Here is a 24,204-nt window from a genome sequence, read left to right on the forward strand (position 1 = left end):
TTCCTTTCCGGGTCAGGCCGAGCGAGGCGAAGTGTTTTCGCGGCTTTCGAAGAAGCGGCGCCCAGGTAGGGGAGGGAAGGAGCTGGGGTCGTAGGAGGAGGCAGACAGGCCAACGGGCCCCGCTTTCCTTCCTCAGGACAGGTGAGTGGCGGTGGGGGTGGGTGGGAGAAGGCTAGAGGGAGGGGTCGGTTTCTGTGGGGTGAGGGGAGGCTTTGGCTTCCGTAGGGCTGGGAGGCCCGTGACCCCCAAGCAGCGGTGGGGGGGGACGACAACTGCGGCCTTCCAGATGCTGACGGCCTCCCGGCTCTCCTCACTCCCAGGCCGCGTGGCTCATGGCTGAGGCTGCCGTGGGAGGAGTTGGGAGTCCAGCAAGATCAGGAGAGTCCTGATGTCCATGTCATTAAGTTTCATTTATTTTTTTATACCGTCCTTCATCCGAGGGTCTCAAGGCGGCAGAAAAAGCAACAACAACGCAGGAATACGTAACGTAATAAACAAAATAATCACACGCACACACATTTTTTTTGAAAGGCCACAGGTGGTTTAAATAGCCAAAGGCCTGGGAGAAGAGAAACATTTTCACCTGATCAGAATCAGAAGAATCTTTATTTTGCATCAGCCACTAGTCATAGCAATAAAATAAAATAAAACATACTGACGAGAGTGGTGAAAGCTTAACTATAAAAAATACATTTTGGGGGAGGTTACATCAATAATCAAATAATAGACCTTATTCTAATTGCCCGCGCTAAAAACCTTGCAGTTTTTGCTGTCAGCTGATCATCTTGATCTGCTAAAAGAAAGGGGACAGTAGCAGTGGTTGGGCAACCCAGCGTAGACAATAATAGAGGGGTAATAACCTCAAATCTTTTTATAAAGAGTGCAAGCCAGAAGCATATGAGCCACTGACTCAATTCTGCACACCTAAAGAGATGCAACAGTATGGTTTTAAAACAAAGTATGGTTTTAAAAGCATGGTCATGATTTATTTACTTTTCAATTTTATTGTTTTGTCTTTTTGTAAACAGCTTTAAAAAGAACGAACAAGCAGTGTATAAATTGTATGAAAAATAAATAAGCCTCTGTACAGAGCAACTACAGAAAAGACTTGTTCTTCTGTTGCCGCTCCTGGTTTGAGACCAGGATACCTAAAAGATTGTCACACCCCATATATGCCCAGCCAGCCACTGTGCTCTTCAGAAGAGGGTCTCATGCAGGTATGATCTTTACAGGAGGTCCGTCCCACAGGGCCTTTAGCGTGGTGGCATCCCCCCTTTTGAACTCTCTGCCATTAACTACTAGGCAAGTGCTGCCTCTGATGTCTTTTTGGCATCTGTTGTCTTGTTGACCATCCAACAAGCCTTTTAAATTGAGGTCCTTATTCCAGCCTGCATCTGAACTATTTTTACTTGTGTTTGGTTTTTTTAATACGAAGTTGTTTTTAATTGTTTTCTGTGTGGAACTGTTTTTGATTATCTTTACACTTGCATAGGGTTGTAACTGTTTTATTTGATTTATAATTACACAATTTATTGCTGTAAGTCACCTTGTGGTGAAGGAAAAGGAAGAAATCTTACCTAATAAATAAGGGTGGGAACGCATATTGTTTGTCCACATGGAGATGTGTCATAAGATGGGGGGAAAGAGACCCAATATGTATGAAGTGTTCGTGAATATGTGCCTTTAACACTATACCTTCCTGTCTGACTCCTTTTGCACTGTTAAATATAAGAGCACAGGAGGAGCCATGCTGGATCAGTCCAAGTGCCCAACTATCATAGAACTGTAGGGTTGGAAGGCATCTTATATTTACAGCAGCCATTTGGATGCCTATGGCAAGCAGGACATGAGAGTAAAAACACTTCTGTTGTTGTCACCTCAGATATGGTCATTCAGAGGCCTGTTGCCTCTGATTCTGCATATAGTACATACAGAAATCATGACTAGTTGCCATTGACCACCTTATCGTTCATGAAATTGCATAATTCCCATTTAAAGCTCTCTAATTTGGCGGCATGCCCACAGTCCGCTGTAACAAAGAATGTCACTGGAATTGCTTGCAATGAAGGACAGTGCTACTTATTTAACTTATTTAAGGGTGTAGAGATCATCTACTTCCCCTGCAGCAGAAAATGTGTCAAGCATGGAAATAGCTGCCAAAAAAGAGAGACCATGTCTCAAGTTGCTGATAAATTATTAGTAGCTTAATGTGTTTCAGCAGAAAAGCATTGTTCTTCTCATGGGAGAAGGGAGAGGGGAACACACAAACCTGGAGGGAGGCTAAGCTTGTTCACATCTTGCTAAACTATAATGATACCACTGTGGTAAGTTACTACTTGGTAAATGGGTGTCTGCTTTTTGTTTTTCAGAATAGTCATAAAGGATGCAAGGAACAAAACTGATAGATCTGTGCAGATAAATAATAAAGTTAACGCTATGGTTAGAAACCAGGCAGTTGTTATAACAGAAGAAAATGGCTATTATGATTTACAAACCAAAGTCAAGGCAAAGAAAAAGAAGCGCTTGGTAAATGGAGAGTGTTCAGATCAGATAGATTCAATGAAGAAAAATGCTTCCAAACTGAAGAGCAAAGGTTGTACAAACCTTCCTATTGTTATAGAAAGCAGTTCAGATTCAGAATTATTAAAAGAAACTGATGAAATGCCTAAGAAGCTCAAGAGAAAAGGAACGCAAAGATTTTCTTGTAATCAAGATGGTGATTGTGAGATTTCTAGTAAAGAGCTGCCAATAGAACAGCAGGAAGCCCCTTTTTTCATTAGTAAGAAACGCAAAAGGGATATTCCAGACAGTGATGGAGTTGGTGATGGATTTCCTGCAAAGAAAAAGAAGAAAAAGAAAAAACACAAACCTGTTCAATGTGTAATACAACTTAGTGGAGAAGATGAGGATGAGCCTGTAAAACACGTCTCCAAAAAACAAAAAACCATTTCCCAGGAGACAATGTTTCATGACGGAAAAAAGACTCAGACTCTTGCCCGAAATGCTGCAGGTGACAAGGATATTGTAAAGGGGGGGAAAGTTTGCTGTTTAAAAGAAAAAGGTATTGCCAACACTGTACACCAGTTAGAAGAAGAATTTGGTTGCAAGAGGAGAGCTCTTGGTTTTCAACAGCATCTAGAGGGCACAGCCAATGTATCAGAAGAAGAAGGCAAAGTAATGAAGAAGAAGAGGAAGAAAAAGAAAAGAAAGCAACCTCTTCTGACATCAGAGGATAACCAGGAAAATCAGTCTTGTGTTTCTATTGAAAGCCAACCAAAACAAAAATCTAAAACAAAGCCAAGCAATGGCAAGGAGAAAACAGGTCTGATCTCAAACTCTGAACAAGACAACAAAGTGAAGAAGAAGAAGAAAATGAAGAAGAGGAAAACCCAAACCAAAGTTGCAAGCGATCATCCAGCTCTCTTGGAAAATGATGGAGATGTGGCTACAAATGAGAGCTGGTCAGCAACAAAGAGGACTAAGAACGCCCCCAAATCCAAAAAGGCACAAGACCATGTAGTGAGCTCGGAAGATGGCAGATCTGAAAATGACAGCAGGCAGCACATCAAGAAGAAAAAGAAGAAGGACTGGGAGAACAGAGACTCCAAAGCCTGTGAAGAAGAGCCCAGTTTCAAGAAAGCAAAGATTAAACAAGAAGCAAAGGTAGCGTCTAAATAGAACTTGCTATTTGCCATTTCTTATGCAGTTTGTTTTTATCCCACCTGTCCTCCAGTAAGGTCAGAGTGTCATGTGTGATTCTGCTTCCCTCTCCCTTGCCCTCCCCTGCCCCCATTTTAGCATCACGAGTGCCCGATGGGATAATAATAATAATAAATTTTATTTATACCCTGCCCTCCCCAGCCAATACCAGGCTCAGGGTGACTAACAACCAATAATAAAAACAAGTTGATTAAAATACAATTTAAAAACAAGATTAAAATGCTACATTAAAACATTAAGATGCAGCCTCTTCACAGGAGGAGAAAGGAAAAAAGAAAGAGGGGGAGAGAATCAAATCGATTCTAAGCCAAAGGCCAGGTGGAACAACTCTGTCTTACAGGCCCTGTGGAAAGAAATCCAATCCTGCAGGGTCCTGGTCTCATGAGGCAGAGCGTTCCACCAGGCCGGAGCCAGTGTTGAGGCTCTGGTTGAGGCTAATTTAACTTCCTTAGGGCCCGGGACCTCTAGGTAGGTTGGGTTGGGCTGGAAAAGTGTAGCTCACCCAAAATTCATGGCTGAATGAGAACTTGAAACTTTTAGCATTCTTTGAGAATGTCAGTAAGCATGTAAGTAGGGGTGACCCAGTGAACATTGTGTCTTTAAATTTTTGAAAACCTTTTGTCATAAAGCTCCTCACCAAAAACTTTTGGGATAAGAGGATAGGATCAATACACTTGGAAGCAGAGAGTAGAAATAAATACACAGTTCTTACCATGGAGGAATGTAAGAAGTGGGGATTTCATGTTTGAGTGGGGATTTGAACCCCTGTCTTTCAGGTCCTAGTCTGATGTTCCAAGCACTATGCCACACAGGTTCTTTGGGGCGGTTATGACCTCTCCTTTCAGTTATCTGTTCTTTCTCTACTACCACAATAATGTGGTGATACCCACCAATTTGGACAGCCTTAAAGGGGGATCAGTTTGTGAAGGATAAGACTGTTGGTGACTAATAGCCATATGATAGCTTTCTTGCTTCCAATATCAGAGGTGGTATGCATTCAGACACCAGTTGCTGGAGATCACAACTGTGAGGGTGTTTTTTGTACTCCTGTTTGTGGACTTCCCGTCGCCATATTTTTGGCCACTGGGGGAACAGAATGTTGTGCTAGATGAGCTTTGGGTCTGATCTTATCTTGGCCATGGCTACCAGTAACGTCATGAAAAGATGGCAGGGCTCCAATAGCCACTCAGTGCTATTCCTTTAATCTTCCATTTTTATACCATTTTTTGGGAGTAATGTGGAATCCTAACCATATCACACTTAAACATGAGCGGGTTTTCCCGGTGATACTCAAAATGTGTACTCTTGTTTTTCAGGAAGGGGATGAAGAAATAAAAGTGGTGGCGTTTAAGAAAGGAAACTGTGACGAAATACAAATAGACAAGGTACAACCTTATTCTTTTGTGGCTCTTTTGGAGTCTTATTGTGTCACATATTAGGCTGATTTGGATAATGTTCTGTGTTTGGCTCACATGGACTTAGTGAAGCAGGATCTCGTCTGCATGTCCTGCCTTCTCAGGATGCCCATCTTGGGCTATGCCAGACTTTTATGTGCTGCTTCCCAGTTAGTGACTATGTGGCTTTTGGGTTAGTGATTATGTGGCTCAGACTTATGTAGGTTGTGGATTATGCTCCTAGTCATTATCACTTGATTTATATACCACATTTTCCACAAGAACATCTGTGTTTAAAGCATTTCACATACAAAACAGTCACTGATTGATCAACCGTAGTTTAGACAATCAAACTGTGATGAGTTTTGGGCTCACACGGTCCCCTCTTCCACTTCTCGTACAAAGATGGAAGAGTGGGAAGCGAGAGCATGCAGCCTCAGAGTTGACACAGCTTGTTCCCACCAGTCACGTATAACCCATAAACTGTAGTTTAATCAGTCATCTGAACCAAGGTGTTGTTTGGGCAACTCCAGTGTGAGAGAAGTGGCGGTTTTAGGATAAGATTGAATGATCCTCTGTAAATTGAGAACTGCATCAAGAAGGGGGCCTGTTATCTAGCAGATAATTGTGTTTCACGACTCTAACCATGGAAGGACTCAGTTTCAGGCACCACCTGCAGTTCTGCTGCTTTGGCCACCTATTCTCGCTCTGTGGTAGTTCTGTAATTCTGGGCACAGCATCAGATGTGCAAAGCCAGCCTGACTCCCCAAGTGCTGGATTCAAATGTGTCGGTCCTTTGTGAATGAGATGAGCTTAGAAGTCCTGAGGCTTTCAGATTTGTCCTCTCCCCACCTCCACCTGCTCTTCTTTTCTTGTTTCCTGGTCTTCCTGATAAGCCCCCTTTGTTTTGTCAAGCTTACTTGCACTTTTTTTAATGGCAACAGGCACCTACTTTAGAACAGGAGAGTGGTATTTCAATCACTCTGGAAATGCATCCAGGAGGCACTGGGAAGGTTGCCCATCTCTGATGCAAGGGAATTTTGAAACTGGAGTAGCTGGCTGGGGAGGGCAACTGGATAATGCCAAAAGGGTTCAAAATGTCTGATTGTTTCCAAGGGTGTTTTATCATCCCTCCTTCATTGCCACTCTTTTCCATCTACACAGTTTGAGGTCATCCACTACCTGCAGTGTTCTCAGAGCCAAGTAAATGCAGCCTCCCAGTCTGTAAAACATTCTTTCTCTGCATTTGTGTATTTTGAGAACTGCTTGTCTTGCAGATGCTTTTTACCTTCGCAAATTCTTGTATGCGTAAAAGGGTTGAAATTGTGCCTTTTCTTTCCTGCAAGTAACATTTTGGCCACTTCTCCCCTCAACATTGTGACGTTTCTAACCAGTTTTACAATCAAACAATATTTTTTTGCCCTCATGCACATATTTCCCCTATTTTTCCATGCCAGTTGAGACGGCAGGCTCTCCAGGAAGAGATTGACAGGGAATCTGGCAAAATGAAGACTGTCAAGGAAGAGGGAGAATCGGTAAGCACAAGCTCTGCAAGAGCCCAGGTAGCAAAGACAAAGCAGCCCTCCCCTGTGGTTGGCTTGCGATGCTAGTCATGTCTGTGGTTTGGCACGCCAATCTCTCATCTGATTAGAAACTTGAGGTCATGCTGTAGAACAAATGAGTCCAGTCTTTAGAGATGCTGAAACCAGAGCACTCTGACCTCCAGAAAACTGTGATTCCAGTTGTTAATCCTGAAAAATAGCATTTTTGCTCCAATAGTCCCTTAATGGAATTAGTTGTGATATCTTTGCTGTAGAATTTTTGTGTGTTTGTTTGTTTCTATTTGCTGTGGAATATAAATAACACTAGCCCTTGGACATAGCTGTCACGCTCTGATTAGCACTGCCATGTTTCTTTTCTCCATGACTGCAAAAGATGACCAGTCAGAGGTAGAGAATCTGAGGGAGCCTACCTTTTCCCTGCATTTAGTGGACTGCACCATCTAATACTCTTAACTGCAGGAGGCAGTTGCCCCCTTTGAAGAATGTGGTCCCCAAATCCCTGGCGGAAATGAGCTAGCCTGTCTTGGGAGCTGGAGTAATGGCACGATTGAAGTTCTCTGTGTTTGCTGACTTAGATGGGGAAATTGAGTCTTCAGTTGCCAAGAGGGGGTGTTAAAAGGTTTCTGTACTTTAGGTGAATAGGCCATCTTGGGTATCGATTGGCATCTGCTCACATTAGAAGTCCAGCTGTCTCAAAGGGCCACTTCATACATGACAGATTTCCTCTCTGAATTATCACTTCTGTGTAAAAGCATAAGAAGAGCCTCTGTTGGATCAGGCCAGTGGCCCAACTGATCCAGCATCCTGCTCTCTCAATGGCCACATTCAGATGCCTATTGGAACCATGCAAGCAGGAGCTGAACTGCACTCTCCCCATTTGTGATTCCCACTAACTGATATTCTTACATCCCTCCATGATAAGAACTGTGTATTTATTTCTACTCTCTGCTTCCAAGTGTATTGATCCTATCCTCTTATCCCAAAACTTTTTGGTGAGGAGCTTTATGACAAAAGGTTTTCAGAAATTTAAAGAACCCCTGACAGATGGCCATTCAACATCTGTTTATAAGCCTCCAGTGAAGGAGAGTCCAGCACCTTCCAAGATAGCCCATATCCCTGTCAAATAGTTCTTACCATCAGAAAGTTATTCCTAGCGACTGCTAGGATAGCTCAGTTGGTAGAGCATGAGACTATTCATCTCAGGATTGTGGGTTCAAGCGCCACATTGGGCAAAAGATTGTTGCATTGCAGGGGATTGGACTAGATGACCCTCGTGGTGCCTTCAAACTCTACAATTCTATGTTTAGTTGGAATCTTCTTGTAATCTGAATCCATTGGTATAGATTCTACCATCTAGAGCAGGCTTCCTCAAACTCGGCCCTCCAGATGATTTTTGGCCTACAACTCCCATGATCCTTAGCTAGCAGGACCAGTGGTCAGGGATGATGGGGATTGTAGTCTCAAAACATCTGGAGGGCCGGGTTTGAGGAAGCCTGGTCTAGAGCAGCAGAAAACAAACTTGTTCCATCTTCATTTGACACCTCTTCAGATATTTAAAGGTGTCTGTTTCCTCTCAAGTCTTCTCTTCAGGCTAAACATACCCAGCTCCTTCAACTATTTCTCATAAGGCTTGGTTTCCATCATGGTCGTCCTCCTCTGCAAATGTTTCAGCTTGTCATTAAAACTGGAATGCCAGGTTTTAACCTCTAAAAGAGTTGTAGGGTATTTCAGGTGAAGGAAGCTGGACAGTTTGGTTTTTTTTGGTAAATGCCCAGTTGTGCTTTAAATGTGCAAATGTCTAGATGGCTGTAGAGTTGTCCTCCAGCTGACATTTATGCAGGGAATCCCAATCCCTTGGTGACGGCCTATCAGAATGCATTAGCACCTGGAAGAACAGGAGTGACAGAGCCCAATGGCAAGCTTCACAAAAAGCCAGCTAAAAAGGGTAGGGAAAAATAAAGACATGTTGGAGAGCTGCTCAGAGTTAACCTCCAAAATTGCAGGGTTTGGAAAAGCTGTTCTTACGCCTGCACGAATCTCACCACCACCACCGCTAAGTAGAATTAATTGTTTGCAAGCTGACATGTCTGGGTGCAGAAGCTGAGAATGGAGGAAGTCTAGACAATTGGAAAGAAGAGTTGGGCATGGTAGGAAATGAAAAATCAGAAGGCAGTGGTTCAGAGAACATCTCCCGTAGGACTCCTGTCTTTCTGTTGGTTCCCTGGGAATGCCTGGAGGGCTGTCACTGCCTCTTTTGTTTTGACTGCTGCTGCTGTCACCTACTGATGGTGAGAGGAAGCAGGGAGAGGGATTGGGGAGGGGGAGAGGGAGAGGCAATGCATGTGTGCGTAAATGTGGGGAGGGGGATGGAAAGGAAGGGCAAAACAAGGAGAACATTTATTCTCTTGAATCATCTCTCCCTCTTGTATACCCAACAGAGCACTGCGCTCTGCAGGTGAGGCCCTCCTCCAGATACCACCTTATCTGGACATCGTACAATGCAGGAATCAGGCCTTTAGCATGGCACCTACGCTTTGTAACTCCCTCTCTTTACATATCAGATAGGCACTGTCTCACTTGTCTCATTTGGCACCCGTTTCCTCTTCCAAAGAAGCCACTTAAAGGGAGATTGTAATCCCAATCTTTATTTGTGTTGGACTTGAAATTGTTTGAACACAACGCTTTTATTGTCTTGATGTTTTTACTGTTAAGTGGCTTTGGACTGTTTTAAGGGAAGTGATTCATGATTAAATAGTTGCATAGGAAGCTGCCTTATTGTTCATCTAGCCGAGTATTAGCAATTCTGACTGGCCGTGGCTCTTCAGGTCTCAGAAAAAGGGCGTCTTCCCCATCTCCTGCTTCCTGACGCTTTTAAAGAATTTGAGTCTGGGAACCTCTGTCTGCAAAGCACATACTCTACCACTGAGCCTGGTGTGGGGAATCTCTAACCCTCCAGATACTGCAGAACTACAACACTCACCATCCCTGACCATTGCTTGTACTGGCTGGGGCTGTTGGGAATTGTTGTTCGGCAGCAATTTGGAGGGCCAAATGGTCCTCACGCCTGCGCTAAGCTGTTACTAGTTCTGGCCTGTGCCTCTCTGCCTCCTGCACCTTCCTCACTTATTTGCATTGATATATTTATATAGACAATCCTGTACTTTGCAGAAGGTATGCTTACTGAGATGCAGCCTTTGCTGTCTTGCTCAGGCCATAAGGCATGTGCCATCTTCTAGCATGAGTGCCCAGTACATTTTTTTAAAAAAAATACTTATAGATTCTACATTTCATAAGAATACAGCAAAATAGTAGACACCATACGAAATTGCAGTAAGATCAATAAAAATGAGTGGGAAGAGGATAGAAAAATAAACATTTCAGAGGCCTGTCTGTGTTAAGAGTTTTCAGGAAACATCTGAAAGGAGGCACGGGGGGGGGGGATTCCTGTCAATCCTCTGGAGGCAGGGAGTTCCATAGGGCAGGGCCTGCCACACTAAGGGCTTGGTCCCTAGTAAAGGCTGACTGAACCTCAGGGAATGTGAGGAACCACCATCATACAATCTTAGTGGTTGAGTTGGAGCACTGTGAACATGTACCTCTGCATCACACTGTTCTCCTGTTTTCCTTCTTTGGCTATAACCTGCATTTGGTTGGCTAATAAACTTGATTTAGGTCCTTTGGGGCACTAATCCACACTTGTGCCTTGCATTTCAGGATGTCCATTTTGGCCAGTGGACCACAGCAACCTTTGAAAATTCAGAGCAAAAAACCAAGTTCCTCCGGCTGATGGGTGGATTTAAGAAGGGTCCTGTACCAGTCCAAGGTCCTCCAGCACATGCCTCCAAGCTGAACATGGCTTTGGACAAGAGCAAAGAGCAGAAACTGCAACAGAAGCTACAGACTGAATTTGAGAAGGCGTTAGCTTGGAAGCACCACAGAGGCATCGGCCTTGGATTTCAGCCTCCCATTCAGAAGCAGGTGCACATAGATAAATTTGTATCAAGATCGATAAAATTTGAAGACTGAACTATCAGGGAGGCTATCCTAAATCATGTTTGGTTTCCTTAACAGTGTTTCTTCTGGGGGAGGGGTCAGGGGGAGAACAACTATTTTTGGAATGACTAAGAATGCCAGCAGGCATCAGATTTCTAAAAAAATGTTGGTGGCTAAATGACCTCTCAACAAAATCGTTGGATTCGCTCGTGTTCCAGACAGGTAAAAAAATCTCTTGATATCTTTATCCCATAACTTTTGGCAGCTGGTGTTTGTAAATGTCCAACTTCATTTTTGAAATGTTCATTAGACTAGTTGTTGAAGGAGGAATGGACATGAAGTTATTGGTAATTTAATGGATTGTCTGTTCACCCTGGCACCCTTTGCTTCCAAGCTTACTTTTCAGTAGCCCGGAGCACTGGGATTAGACCTACAGTACAGTGGTACCTCGGGTTAAGTTAATTCGTTCCTGAGGTCCGTTCTTAACCTGAAACTGTTCTTAACCTGAAGCACCACGTTAGCTAATGGGGCCTCCTGCTGCCGCCGGAACAAGATTTCTTTCTCATCCTGAAGCAAAGTTCTTAACCTGAGGTACTATTTCTGGGTTAGCGGAGTCTGTAACCTGAAACGTATGTAACCAGAGGTACCACTGTAGTGACAGAATGCCCACAGCTAAAGAGTTCAGGAGAGACATGGGTCTGAACAGGCTGAAGCAGCAGAAGCTGGGTTAACTATGTCTTACCATGCTCCCAAAAAGCTGAACAAAAGATGTCCAGAAATGAAATGTCGACTGCTGCCTTTTGATTGACACATCTGTTGCCCGATAGTCAGGAGAACACGCAAAGTACAATTTAAATAAGCAGTGCACTTGAAACCCTGCGTCATCTGACTTGGTCAGTCTTCAAGAGACTTTATGAAAAGCCATGCATAAAATGATTTGTGCAGCAGTGTCACATTCAGGTTTCACAGAGCGTTTGGGATACTTCCAGCATCCAGGGTTTCCATGTCTAAGTCGGTTATTTTTTAAAATAAAAATAAAAATCCACAACCAATAGTTGGCATGAGATGTCTCAAAATATGATCCACCCCTTTTTGGAATAATCACAGAACTTTTCCGTCGTAGTTGCTTTCTAGGTACAGTCAGGAGTTCCCAAACTGCTCTGTGGGCCATCAGTGGTCTGCAAAGCTTCAGGTGATCCGTGGCATGTCTGTGGGTTTGTGGTTGAAGGCGGCACATCCATCACAGTAAATATTCATAGTGACTTTTAATTGCATTTTATTGCTGCTTTTGTTTCTTATGTTATTCATTGTATTAGTTTCACCTGATGTTCACCTGCTGTTAAGCTGAAATGACCGGGTGGTGGAGGTAGGTGAAATAGCTAGGAGTAGCTTTAGGTCTGGGAACTGTTTAATCCCTTCCTTGTCAGCAGTAATCCCACTCTCCCATCCATCTACTGTTTTATCTGTAGGGAGAAAGATACAGGGAACTTGCATCTTTTTCTCTTCCGAGTGGACAGGGCAAGGAGAGTTAAAACAGGCCCTTCTTTTGTAAGCTTGTTCTCGGTTCAAGCTGAAGCCATGCCAGAGCTGCACTGCATCTTTTCCCCCTGAAAAGAATTAGCTGGGGAAAACAGCCATGGCTCTTAACTGTATCATGAGTTGAAGTCACAATGAACAGGAAACTCATGACATTACTGTATGTTACAAATCGAGATCACAAGACGGTCCTGTTCCCGCCTGCACTGTATAATCCCTGCATGGTAGGAAGAGTTCCAATACGCGAGTTGCTTGTTTACATGTGACACCTTCTGATAACGCCTCTCGCTTTTCTGAATGGAGGGGGGAGTGTGCATAGAAACTAGCCTACTGTGCAAAAGTGAAATTTGCATTAGTCACTCTGCCTACTTTTCCTCTGATCCCGCCCACCGCCAGCATGCCGTTTCTGGGTTGCCCCAAAGGGGCTGTGGCTGGACCACAGCAACACTCCTCACTCCTGCCCATTGGCTAAGCTGGGCTGTCAGAAGTTAAGAGTCCAACAACATCTGGAGTGTCCAGAATCCTCACAAGCATAAAGCCGCACTCAAGAAAACAAAGCAGTTCTAATTAAGTGGTGATTGGCAGTTTTGATGAGTTGATGCTAGTATGCTGAGGGTTGCAGAAAGATTGACAGTATGAGCGACGGTCGGGCACTGGCAAGTCTCTACTGCCTCAGCCAGGGGGTCGATAGGATTTACCTATCCTTCTATTGGCTTGCCAGCTGTTGAAGCTGCACCTGTCCCTGTCTCTTTAAGAGCAGTTTGGTCTGCAGGAAGCAGCAACTGATTCCCCCCCCTCTATATCTAGCAAAGCCTCAAGTTCCTGAACTCTGAATATCAAACCTTTCAAAGGCACAAGAGCAGACCTGCTCTTGCCTCCCTCCCCCCCTCCACCAAGCTGGCAACCTACCTCATAGGTGGCCAGATATCTGCAATAGTTCCAAACCCCAATATTTAATAGATCTATATTCCCATTAGAGCTGCCATTTAAAAACAACAACTTTAGTCTAGAAGCCATGACGTCCCATGTTACTTGTTTGCATAAAACATTCTGCATTGGGTTTGCCCAACTGACTTGTGAGTTGGTTCATCTGCAAATATGCCAGATCACACCCATCCCTTCCCCTCCACCTACTGCAATCTATTTTGTCCTCACATGGCAATGGTGATGCATCCAAATTGCATTCTGCCCAAAAGATGTTTGCTTGTTCTGCAAGCATAATAGCTTCCCCTCAGCTTTCTGCCCACAGCTTCCTTGGTGGCTCTATTACTAAGGCAGTAGAATTCTGCTTGGCAAAATGGCTCAGCAAGTCTCATCACCCCCCTCCCTTTTATACACTATGCACTTACTAAGCCCCTAGCAACCACTCCCTTAACAGCAGCTGACTTTGATTTGTCCAGTTTTTGAACTCATTCCTAGTTTCCAGCATCCTTGTTCTCTGCCTCGTTTTCTTCTGTCCTCAGATGCATGGTGCTCCTTCCTACACGACTCATTGTATAAGCAAAGCTTGCAGACAGACAGCTTAAACAACTTGTCCTTCATTATGTTTCTCTCCATGTTCCACTGAGCATGGGTGGGATTCCATTTGTTTAAACAGAATTACGAGCAAACCTCTATGGCTGATATTTCCAATGCAACACCAGCAACAAATACGTTTGCTCCTGCAAGGACATGCAATACCATGCAGTGACCTCGTGGCAGCAATGCCACCAAAGGGCACTGTGCACAGTGCTTTATTGTAGAAGAAACCTCTTACCATACAAGACCACCAAATCCCAACTTTTTTTCTTGAAAATGAAAAGGTCTGGCCAGCAGAGTTATCCTTAAGGACATTGCAGGGATACTCTAGTAATTGTGCCCCTTACCCTTTTAAAGCTCTTCACAATATTACTGCACCCTGTTTTGGCCCTGGCTTCTCACTGTCACCTCTGCTACCCCAGTTCCTGCACCCTCAGCTACACAAAGGCCACTTGCTGTTTAACACAGGCCTGATGTAGCAGCCAGATTCCCTGGTACTGCAGAGCCAAACGGAGGCACACTGGACTCTGCCAATGGTCAGGGCGACCAAGGGTCACTGGGAGGCTGGAGCCTTTGCCTTCTGGGAAGAATATCACAGCAAGTCAAGAGCAGCTGCAGGGACCTTGCTTCCTCCCTCAATGCCAGAAAGGACAACTCTGCTGCAACCTCCTGGTGTTCTTGAGCTATGAAACCACACTGGCTTGTGCCATGAGCCATAGAATTAAAGGCTGCCAAGCCATGGCTACATTCTACCTCCACTGCTGGAGCTTGTATGCCTCAGAATACTGGTTGCTGGGGAGAGCAATGTCCTGATTGGGGGTTCCCATTGGCATTGGTTGGCCACTGTGAGAACAGGAAGCTGGACTAAATGAGCCTTTGGCTTAATCCCGCAGGCTCGTCTCATGACCTGGGTTTGCAGAGGTGAGCTTTCGTATTACAACAACTTGTGCTAAACCACCTAGAGAATCGTTTAGTTCAAGGGCTGGTTCAAAAACCTCTAAATAAACAATTATGCTCCCTTTCTGGCCCTGTATGTGAAACTTTCTCAAACAGAGGTGTGGTCTTTATATGAGCATTGCCTCTTTTCCTTCTCAGATCCCTCCTCAAAACTCACCTTCTCTGCATGGCTTTCAGTGTACCTTATACGATCACATCTGTCCGCATTCATCTTTCCTGTGTTTCCCCAAATTGTCTATTTGGAAAGAGCAAGCTCTTTGCAGGCAGGGACATTTCCATTTTTGCCTCTCTAAGGCATCATGTACATTGCTGGTGCTGAACTGAAAAAAGGTACACCCCATCCATTTTAATACGCTGCTCGCCCATTCTCAAAGGGATGTGTTAACTAGTAATTTAAAGAATTTTTTTATAAAAAGCTCAAGCTGCTCACATGGGCTTACAATCAAAAGGCAAATGAAGGCTGGGTTATGCAGCATAATAATAAGTGTGCCTAATGATTACAAAATAGCAGGCTAAGCACTGCTTGCAAAGTTCGGTAATGGGAATGAATACAAATGTGATGTATCCATGATTAGATCTTTTTTTAAATACAGCGATGCATTTTGAGCTTAGCCACCAAAGCTTCCCGGACACATTTGCTTCCAAGTATTTCTCAAGGTCTACCACAAACACTCAAGAATCTCTCCATTTACATGATGCTTTAAAATAAAATAAAAAGGCCCAACAGCAAGGTGTTCTGAGAGGTATATTCAAGAGGAGCGCTGAGTAACAGCTCCCTGTTAATCAGATGTACAAGCCCATCTTTCAAAGGCTGCAGCACTCAAAAGACATTGCTCAAACATGCTGGCACAAGTTATCTCTCCTCTTTTCTTTACAGCCCCATCAGATTTGGATAGAAAAGTTATTTCCAGTCTGAAATTGTAAGATACTGTTTCACCGACCCCCGGTTAGCATTTAAATCACCTTTTAATGGTTAGTGGCTGTGCAGTGGGGAAATAAACCTCATTTCAAAAATGATGGCACTGTCAGGACACATTTTCCTTCTGTCTCTGACCAAATAAATCTGTCACGCACCAAGGGACTCTGCAAAATGGAAAAAAGATATTGAACTCCGATAATAGCCTAAGATGCAGCCTGGGGGGTTTATAGGCCTTAGAGAAGGACCCTCCAGTACATCCAAGTTCAGGAGGCTATGATTTGTCAGGTCCTTGACTGCAGAGGAAGTCTTGCAGCCAGATCGGTAAAATGGCTCAGCTCAGGGTGTTTGCTTTGCTTCTTGATGTATTCCAAGGTTTTGACCTAAGATAGAAAGAAGCGGGGGGGGGGGGGAATAAACAATGAAAATCAAGTCCTCTCTCTACAGGTAATGTGTATCTGCTTCAGGATGGGTTTGAAACCACTGAACAATGTGGAAATTTGACAGTGCCCTAAGCAACATCTGTGGAAGTCCTCAAAAACCAACAAGGTGGCAGAGGCTTCCAGAGTTTGGTGATAAACTGTGATGTTGTAAAAAGCTGCATTGGCACCAGCTGGCAAGGTGATGGGTGAAACTGCTGCAGTTCTCATCATGGAAGCTGAGGTGCTTTTACCTCAGCACCTTGCAGCCTGTGGCCAATACAGCTGGCCCCAGCCTGCTGCTCATCTGGGGATGTGTGTAAAGCAGGTGTAGGCAAACTCAGCCCTCCAGATGTTTTGGGTCTACAACTCCCATCATCCCTAGCTAACAGGGCCAGTGGTCAGGGATGATGGGAGTTGTAGTCCCAAAAACATCTGGAGGGCTGAGTTTGCCTATGCCTGGTGTAAAGGCTCCTGCCCCCAGCTGAGTGAGCCCCGAGTCCCCTTCCACTCACGTGTGACCACCAGGTGACTTGCGGCTCCTTGGCTAGGCTGCTGGGGGTGGAAAGCTCCTGCCCCCAGCAGAGGCAGCCCTAGTGTCCCTGCCACTCGCGCTTGAGCAGCAAGGACCTTGGGGCTCCTTGGCCAGGCTGCCTCCACCTTCACTGGTGTGGGGGGCAAGCAAGCTACCTTCCACTTTGGCCCCCCCACTTCCCAAAGACAGACCAGTAGCCAAGTGCACAGAGCCTGTTGGGCTTTGGATTTGACTGCCTTAAGCCTTCGCCCATGCAGGTGCACTGCCTCTTTCCTCTGGGGGCTGCCTTGCACCAGGAAGGTGGGCTCCATCTTTCTGGGAGGAAAGGCACAGCACACCCTCCCAGATGAAGGCAGGCAGGCGGTAGCCAAGCACGGCTGCAGACCCGATCCTGCTCCTACTCAAGTGCATGCAGGAGTGGGGTCTTGGCTCTCTCAGCAGAGAAGGGCAGGCTTTGCTCTTCCCAGCTGAGCAGCCCCGATCCCGCTCCTACTCTCATGCAAGCAGCAACAGGGTCAGGGCTCTCGCAGCTGGGTTAGGAGGAGCACTTTAATGGGACCCCCATCCTGCCACTGGCTCCTGCGAACTGATGGCAGTTGCCAATTCGGGCAGAGTGCGATTGCAGTTTCACCAGTGGTATATCGCCGGTGAATCCGCTGCCACTTGAGTCCCTCTGCCTCCAGCTCCTGACTAGTTTATTTCTTCCTCAACATGCTGGGCGGCAGAGGGACTCAAGAGCAATGATGCTGAGTGAAGTTATCATCGCAGTCTACCCTCACATACTGGTCCTGGGCGAGGTATATTGATATATCGCCCAGTGTTAGTTAGGAGCAGGGCTGAAATGCCCTGCAGAGCACCCTGACCCCTGAGCACAACCAAAATCAAAGGGCAGGCAATCGTGAAAGCTTGCTTAAGGTGTGTCTGTTATGTAAATCACAGAGAAAGAAGCTGCCTCATAATGACTTGAGACTGCTGTGACCTGCAGCAGCTTACTGGCCCCAATTGCAGAAGGGGGTCTCTGTCTGTCTCTCTTGCTGAAACCAAGGCCCATTAACTGGAAGTAGCAGCGTTGAACCTGGAACATTTGCCATGAAAAATGCATAAGCTCTGCCACTGGGCTATGGGCCATCGGTCAATCTGAGTTACCTTGGGAGCACAGCTTCGATTTTGTAAAAATTAATTTTGGGCACTTAAAAGTGCATGGAACACACAGCCCTGGGTTTACAATGCCACAAAAATACAGTGGTGCCTCGCAAGACGAAAAGAATCCGTTCTGTGATTCTCTTCGTCTAGCGGTTTTTTCGTCTCGCGAAGCAAGCCCATTGACGGATTAGCAGATTAGCGCTTTTAGCGGCTTATCGGATCAGCTGATAAGCGGCTTAGCGGCTTAGAAAAAAGGGGGGAGGGGAAAAACTCGCAGGAACTCGCAAGACATTTTCGTCTTGCGGAGCAAGCCCATAGGAGATTCGTTTTGCGAAGCACCTCCAAAACAGAAAACCCTTTCGTCTATCGAGTTTTCCGTCTTGCGAGGCATTCGTCTTGCGGGGCACCACTGTACCCATTTTCCAGCTCTAATGTAGGCAGTTGCACTTCCTAGTGAACAGCACGGCTTATTCTGGGTAAATGCAGTTAGCAGCATTCTCCCTATATTTTCCTGATGGGCATAGAGTGAAATGGAACAGCCCAGCTATTCTTTTGGTTGCGCACTCAGTGGTGAGTCTGACTTTGGGGGAAGGAAAGAAGTTACAAAAGAAAATCATCAAGCCATGCAAAAGTTATTTAGCAATGATTTTCTGAATTAAGGTCCATCTAGTCCATCATCCTATGGCCAACCAGGTGCATCCTCAAAGGCAACAAGCAAGGCTTGAAGTCAATAGCCCTCCCCTGCTGTTGGCCCCTTGGCAGTTGGTACTGGAGTGGCACACGACCTCTGAAAATGGATAATTCCTATAGCAGCCATGACTAGTAGTGACTGAGGGATATATTATGTTACCCTATCAAGACATCCAGGTCTGTGAGCATCAACACATCTTTTGACAATGAATCACATGACTAATTATGTGTTGTGCATCTTCTCCTATGTCTGTTTCAAATCTGCTGCCAGTCAAGTTCACTGGGTGACCCTGAGTTCCAGTTTTATGGGGAAAGTGAGGGAAAGGTTGACATGAGGTGTCTTCTTGCTATGCAGCTCTGCTTTTAAGTAGGGTGGCAAACTGGGTTTCAGGGTCCAGTGGAGTCAGGCATGAACCATTATTCCAATTAAAACAGGGAAGCTTGGATACCCTAATTCGAAAAGTTTAAATTATTAGACAATGTCGAAAGAGACAATTCTGCTAAACCAAGTCTTCTACAGACGGAAACAAAACAAAGCAAGCTGACCCTTTCCCTTCATTGCCATTTGGTCCCATTTTTCCTCTCTGTAGCTATTTATTTTCTAGCTGCCAACTTCTTGCATCTGATGAAGTGGATTCCAGCCCATAAATATTGATGTTACAATAAATCTGTTAAGTCTTTTAAGATGCTGCAAAACTCTGTTGTTTGAATACAAAGGTCACCCCCTGCCCAGCCTCAAAATCTGCCTTACCGTGATTTTTGTGTCTGCATAGCCGTGCCTCTGAGCCAGGTTCCACAAGTTAACAGCGAGCTGGTTGAGTTTGTTGTTTCTCAGGTCTCCGTGGGCCAAGATGCTATTGAAGAGGTTGAGGGCCAGCTGGCTCTGCCGCTTTAAAGTCTACAACATTTTAAAACACAGAATTCTTTTAGCAGACAGACATGTAGCTTGCAAGTTCATACACAGGGTTGGAAGGGAAAGGAGAGAATCAACTGATGGAATGTCAGGCTGCAGATGTTGCATTTCACTGTCATTTGGGACCATTTTTAGTTTTTTTAGCCTGCACCTATTGATTCATATCTACCTACTGACAATGCCACATCATGCATCTGATGAAGTGGACTCTAGTCCACAAATGTTTGTGCTATAATAAATCAGTATTAAAATTGACAAAAGACTTTTTCTTGTTTGATTACAGACATTCAACCAACAAATGTCAAGCCTTTTGCCTTGTTTTGAGATCAACAGATGTAATGATGGAGATAATACTATTTTTTATTTTTATCATCCATATGTCATCTTTTGTTTCTAAAGGGAATTGCATTTCCCTTAGGCTGAAGCTGCAATGAAAGCACTTGACTGACAGGCACATTAACCTACGGCTGAGAAACCCCTTTTGTTCCCTTATCAGCACCTCCCTTCATGTCTTCTGCCTACTTTAAATTTTTAAATCCTCTTGGAAACAACAGTGTCATTCTGCAGTATTGCACGCAACACTGTTAGAACACATTACAAAACAGTAAAAACAAAGGCAGTGTCACATAAACACTGACTTGCACATGCAGACTGTCCCTAGTTCAATCCCATTCCAAAGAATCTCAAGTAGGAAAGCTGGAAGAGATCTCATCCAGACACGTAGAGAGCCATAGTAAGACAATGCTGAGCTAGATAAGCCAACGATCTAACCTCAGTAGAAGGGAGTTTCATATGCTCCTATATGTTTACCCTGAAGATGCTTCATAAAAGCACCACATCAGGAATTCTCTAAGGCAGCTGCCAAGCCCTAGAGGTGTTCCATAGCAATGCCAGCATTACCCCTGTGTAGTAGGCTGAATGCTCTTTTGATCATCCCCTTTGTCGGGATGCACTTTCTGTTCAACTTGGGAAGAGCAAGAGCCGCTTGCCCTCCCCTCCCCCCTTTTAGAGGCAGAGCTGCCAGCCATCGCCCCAAGGAATCAAATCAGCTGAAGAATAGTTGGAAGCTGCTGAGCCATTGTGGCTGACCTGCCACATTAATTAATGCATTTTATACTTCACCAGAGCCCTCTCTCAATTCACCCAGCCTTAACTGTTACCCGGTGTGAATTACTGCTGAAGCAAGCAAGGGAAAGAAATTAAAACGCTGCCTAAACGCTGCTACCAGGACTATTCGCTCATGCGTGCATGCATACAACCCAGCAAGAAAGAGTTTATGTTGAATGTAACATAGGGAAAGGCTCTCCCAAGAAGATGTTGCCACAGTTGAACATCATGCTTCTACAGCTACCTCATTCTACAGGAACATTAGCCCTGCTGAAGTCAAGCAACTGCTCTCTCCACACTCCCAATGAGTGGGCAATGAGAGATGTTCTTATACAGCACTTATATGCTTTATGAGCTCATAGGGTGCATTGCAGTAGTTCGGTCTCAACGTTGCCAATGAACAGATCACTGTGGCCTGGCTAATGCTCTGTCTAGGAACGGCCAGAGCTGGCACACAAGCCAAAGCTGATAAAATACACTTTTCGCCACTGTAGACACCTCAGCTTCTAGTGACAAAAACAGTTAAAATTGCAGACTACAAACTAGATCCCATCCAGAACAGGCCTGAAAGCCACCCAGCTACAGAGCCTGCATCTTGTTGGGATCTAATACAGTATAATAAGCTTGTTGGATCTCATCCAGCCCACCATTGCTTCCAGGCACTGGCACAGCCACTTCTGATTCAGAGCTGGGAATAATCAGTGTACCTATACCTCAAATGAACTCTCCCAACAGCATCATAGACATGTCAAACCATACTGGGGACCAGATGGTAACTTTCAGAAGGATGCCGTGGTCAATGGTATCAGAAGCCAGTGAGAGCTCAAGGAGATTTAACAAAGATGCACCACCACCATATGCCTGCCTCTTTCACACTAAATGCCATTCATAAGGGCACCCAAGGCCGATTCTGTTCCAAAGCCAGGCCTAAAACCAAAGTGGATTTGGCCTAGATAATCTTTCTCCAAGAGTGCCTGGAGAGTTGCTACCACCCTCTTGAACACCTCACTCTTCAAGGGGTTATTTGTGACAAGCTGGTACTTTTCACTTATCATGGGATCCTAGGTGGGGTGGGGTTTCCCCCCAGGAACTGAGAGACTGTCACCTTTTTTAAGGTTGGCAAGCATCGCACTCTCATGCAAGGATGCATTTTCTATACCCAGGACTCACCCACCCTCTCCTCAGCCTGCTCAAATTAGCCAGGATGAGTCAGGGCCAAAGGAATACATGGCTGGTTGACTCATGGCCAGTTGACTTACTGCAAACACCTTGTCCACGTACTCAAGCCTCAAAAGCTGACCCTTGTCCCACAGACCTAGACCAGATGGTACACTGGACACTTCAACCAGACTGGTGACAACAACAACAGCGTCAATGTCATCACAAAGACCTAAGCAGTCGTCCTTGCCTTTTGCGCCACTCACACTCTGGCCATCGTCCAGCCCGTGTTATAGTCTGCAGCTCCCTAGAATACCAAGGAACAACGTGGGCTCCTCCAGACTGGAGAAGCCACTGGAGTGATTGTGTGAATAGCCCACCAAATCTCACTGATTTTCAGCGAGACTAAGACCTCAGCAGAATCAAGAGCTCTGTCCACCAAAAATCTCCCCGAGTCCAATCTCTAAGGGCATACCAGCTTAATGGGCCCTCCACCCCTGCAGAGGGAAACCTGACACCATGAGACCAAACCTCAGCAGGAAATGGTGTGACCATAATAATGGTGTAAGCAAGATATGTTCAGAAGGAAAGGAAGGAGAGTAAAACTGAGGAACAGTGGCCAGCAGCTTAGGAGCAGATTTCAGGCCCAACACAAAGCTGGAAGCAAACTATGTTTGTGCAAATATTTGTTATGTAAACCAGGTTCCCCCAAGCTGGTGTCCTCCAGGTGTTTTGGTCTACAGCTCTAATCTGCTCCGGCAAGCATTGATGATGAGTATTGTAGTCCCACAAAATCTGCAGGGGTTGGGGAAGGCTAGGCTAGACGGGTGTCCCAAAAGAAGAAACTAGTTTGCACCAACCTCATCCTTCCCAAGGTTCTTGAGATGCTCCAGGATCTGGGCTATCAAGGTTTCACACAGCTTGTTGGTTTCTGCCAGGAATTTGGTATCTCCACCATACAGGGTATCATTGGATTCAACTGAGAAAACAGGTTTAGGAATAAAAACAGGGATGTGGGTATTCAAGAATGCTTGACAGAAGACAAAAAAGTAAACATTTATTGGTCCCTGAGTTTTATTTTCTTCCTCTTCCCTCCGTTCGTGTGTGTGTGTGTGTGTGTGTGTGTGTTTAAGATTGTAAACCTGCAGGCACGTACTGCCTCGTTTTAATTGATTGTATGTAAGGCACTCTGGGAGCCATTTGGGCTGAAGCAAGGGGCCTAAATGCTCTCTCTCTATATATAAAGTAAGAATACTTACTTTTATTAAAATATTTATGGACCGCCCTCTCGCAAAACATCAGGGCAGTGCACAACAACATGAAAGCGTTACAAAGCAATACAAAAATATCTCAGAGCAATTCTGTCTGCCATTCAGTTTTCCAAGTAACAATGGGTTCTATCCAATGCTAGTCCCACTCAGAGGAGACCTATTAATTCATTAATTTCAGTTGGTCATAGAATTGTAGAGTTGGGAGGGACCCCAAGCGTCATCTCATCCAACCCCCTGCAATGCAAGAACTCTCAGTAGGGCTTAGCTGGATACCACCCATTCCCAGAGGGCAGAGCCAGTGCATACACCTGAGCTTGAAATTACTCCATCTGTAGAGTAAGCTATGGGCAAAGTAGAGTCTGAGCATCTTGGCACATAGTGAACTACAAAGTTGGATGTGCATTCAGAACATCCATGTAGGCATGACCTAGTGTACACTGATGGATCTGTTCTGTAACTTTTGGATGAAAATTCCTAATGACAAGTCTTAATTTGTTTTGACTGTTGGAAACCAAAAAAGTGGGGGGTGGATTTCATGCATACAAAATGCAAATACCCTCAGCAGATTGTACTAAAGTTCTAAGAAGACTCATCTGAAAATTCTGTTTCTGCTGGGAAATACACTAATGAGCCAAGTTTGTCTAATTATTCGGACTGATTAAAGCCTCTAAAGTTTCCCTTCAGAAATATGAAAAAGTTGCTGTTCTTACAGAGTGCTCTTTGATTTTCAAAACAAGAACGCTTTCTCTCACTTTAGGTTTTTTTTTAAATTAGAACATTGATCACCGTTGACTTTATGGTACATTCAATAATTTGTTTTCAAAGAACGTAACATCCCTAAGACCAATTTTTATTTCACTTACACAAATATTTAAAATTATGCCATAACGGTGTCCAAGAATGTGAAGCTTCTCAAAACAGTTTTCTCTGAAATATGTATACCCTGTTCCCCATGACTAGTGCTCAAAGCAGCACACAAGATATAAAAATCAGAAAAACAAAAATCAATAAAATTACCCATTAGACAGGGACTAACAAAGCAAGCTAAACATTAACACATTATCAGGGAGAGAAAGCAAAACTTTCAGAAGCTACAGCTTAAAATCAACCATGTCAAAACACGATCTAAACAGAGCATAAAAGAGCAGTCCCATGACACTTAAAAAATTGCAATGTAAACACCAAGTGGGTGTGCCAGAGAAATGAAAAAAAAAACTGAAGAAATGGAAGTGATTCTGTGTCTCCCGGGGCTTTCTAGATATCACCTCCCCTGTGACAGCTTCCATCTATTTATTTAGAATACAGTGGTACCTCGGGTTAAGAACTTAATTCGTCTGGAGGTCTGTTCTTAACCTGAAACTGTTCTTAACCT

General features: G+C 44.7%; 2 protein-coding genes across 8 annotated transcripts in view; one reads left to right on the top strand and one right to left on the bottom strand.

Moving 5' to 3' along the window:
* Nucleotides 1-3: 3 nt before the first annotated feature.
* On the top strand, nt 4-11,938 carry KNOP1 (lysine rich nucleolar protein 1). Of its 3 annotated transcripts, XM_083474358.1 has the most exons (6): nt 12-141; nt 1,029-1,217; nt 2,370-3,663; nt 5,037-5,105; nt 6,572-6,649; nt 10,391-11,938. In XM_083474358.1, the coding sequence occupies exons 3-6, from the start codon at nt 2,437-2,439 to the stop codon at nt 10,700-10,702; spliced, it is 1,686 nt and encodes a 561-aa protein (XP_083330484.1). In that variant the 5' UTR covers nt 12-141; nt 1,029-1,217; nt 2,370-2,436; the 3' UTR covers nt 10,703-11,938. The 3 variants fall into 3 exon arrangements, with proteins under 3 accessions (XP_083330483.1, XP_083330485.1, XP_083330484.1); XM_083474357.1 differs by lacking the exon at nt 1,029-1,217 and having other exon boundaries at nt 4-141; XM_083474359.1 differs by lacking the exon at nt 1,029-1,217 and having other exon boundaries at nt 9-65.
* A 3,474-nt stretch (nt 11,939-15,412) lies between these two features.
* VPS35L (VPS35 endosomal protein sorting factor like) overlaps nt 15,413-24,204 on the bottom strand; it is a gene marked incomplete at its 5' end in the record, with an annotated part of 75,813 nt that continues 67,021 nt past the window's right edge. For all 5 annotated transcript variants that reach the window (XM_083474213.1, XM_083474210.1, XM_083474212.1 and 2 more), the window contains 3 exons: nt 15,413-15,979; nt 19,135-19,281; nt 22,422-22,540. In XM_083474213.1, coding sequence (XP_083330339.1) covers nt 15,881-15,979; nt 19,135-19,281; nt 22,422-22,540 — 365 coding nt within the window. In that variant the 3' untranslated portion in view covers nt 15,413-15,880. The remainder of the gene's footprint in view (nt 15,980-19,134; nt 19,282-22,421; nt 22,541-24,204) is intronic.

The sequence above is a fragment of the Podarcis liolepis genome (assembly GCF_965112155.1).
Source record: "Podarcis liolepis genome assembly, chromosome: 14".
Classification (NCBI taxonomy): Eukaryota; Metazoa; Chordata; class Lepidosauria; order Squamata; family Lacertidae; genus Podarcis; species Podarcis liolepis.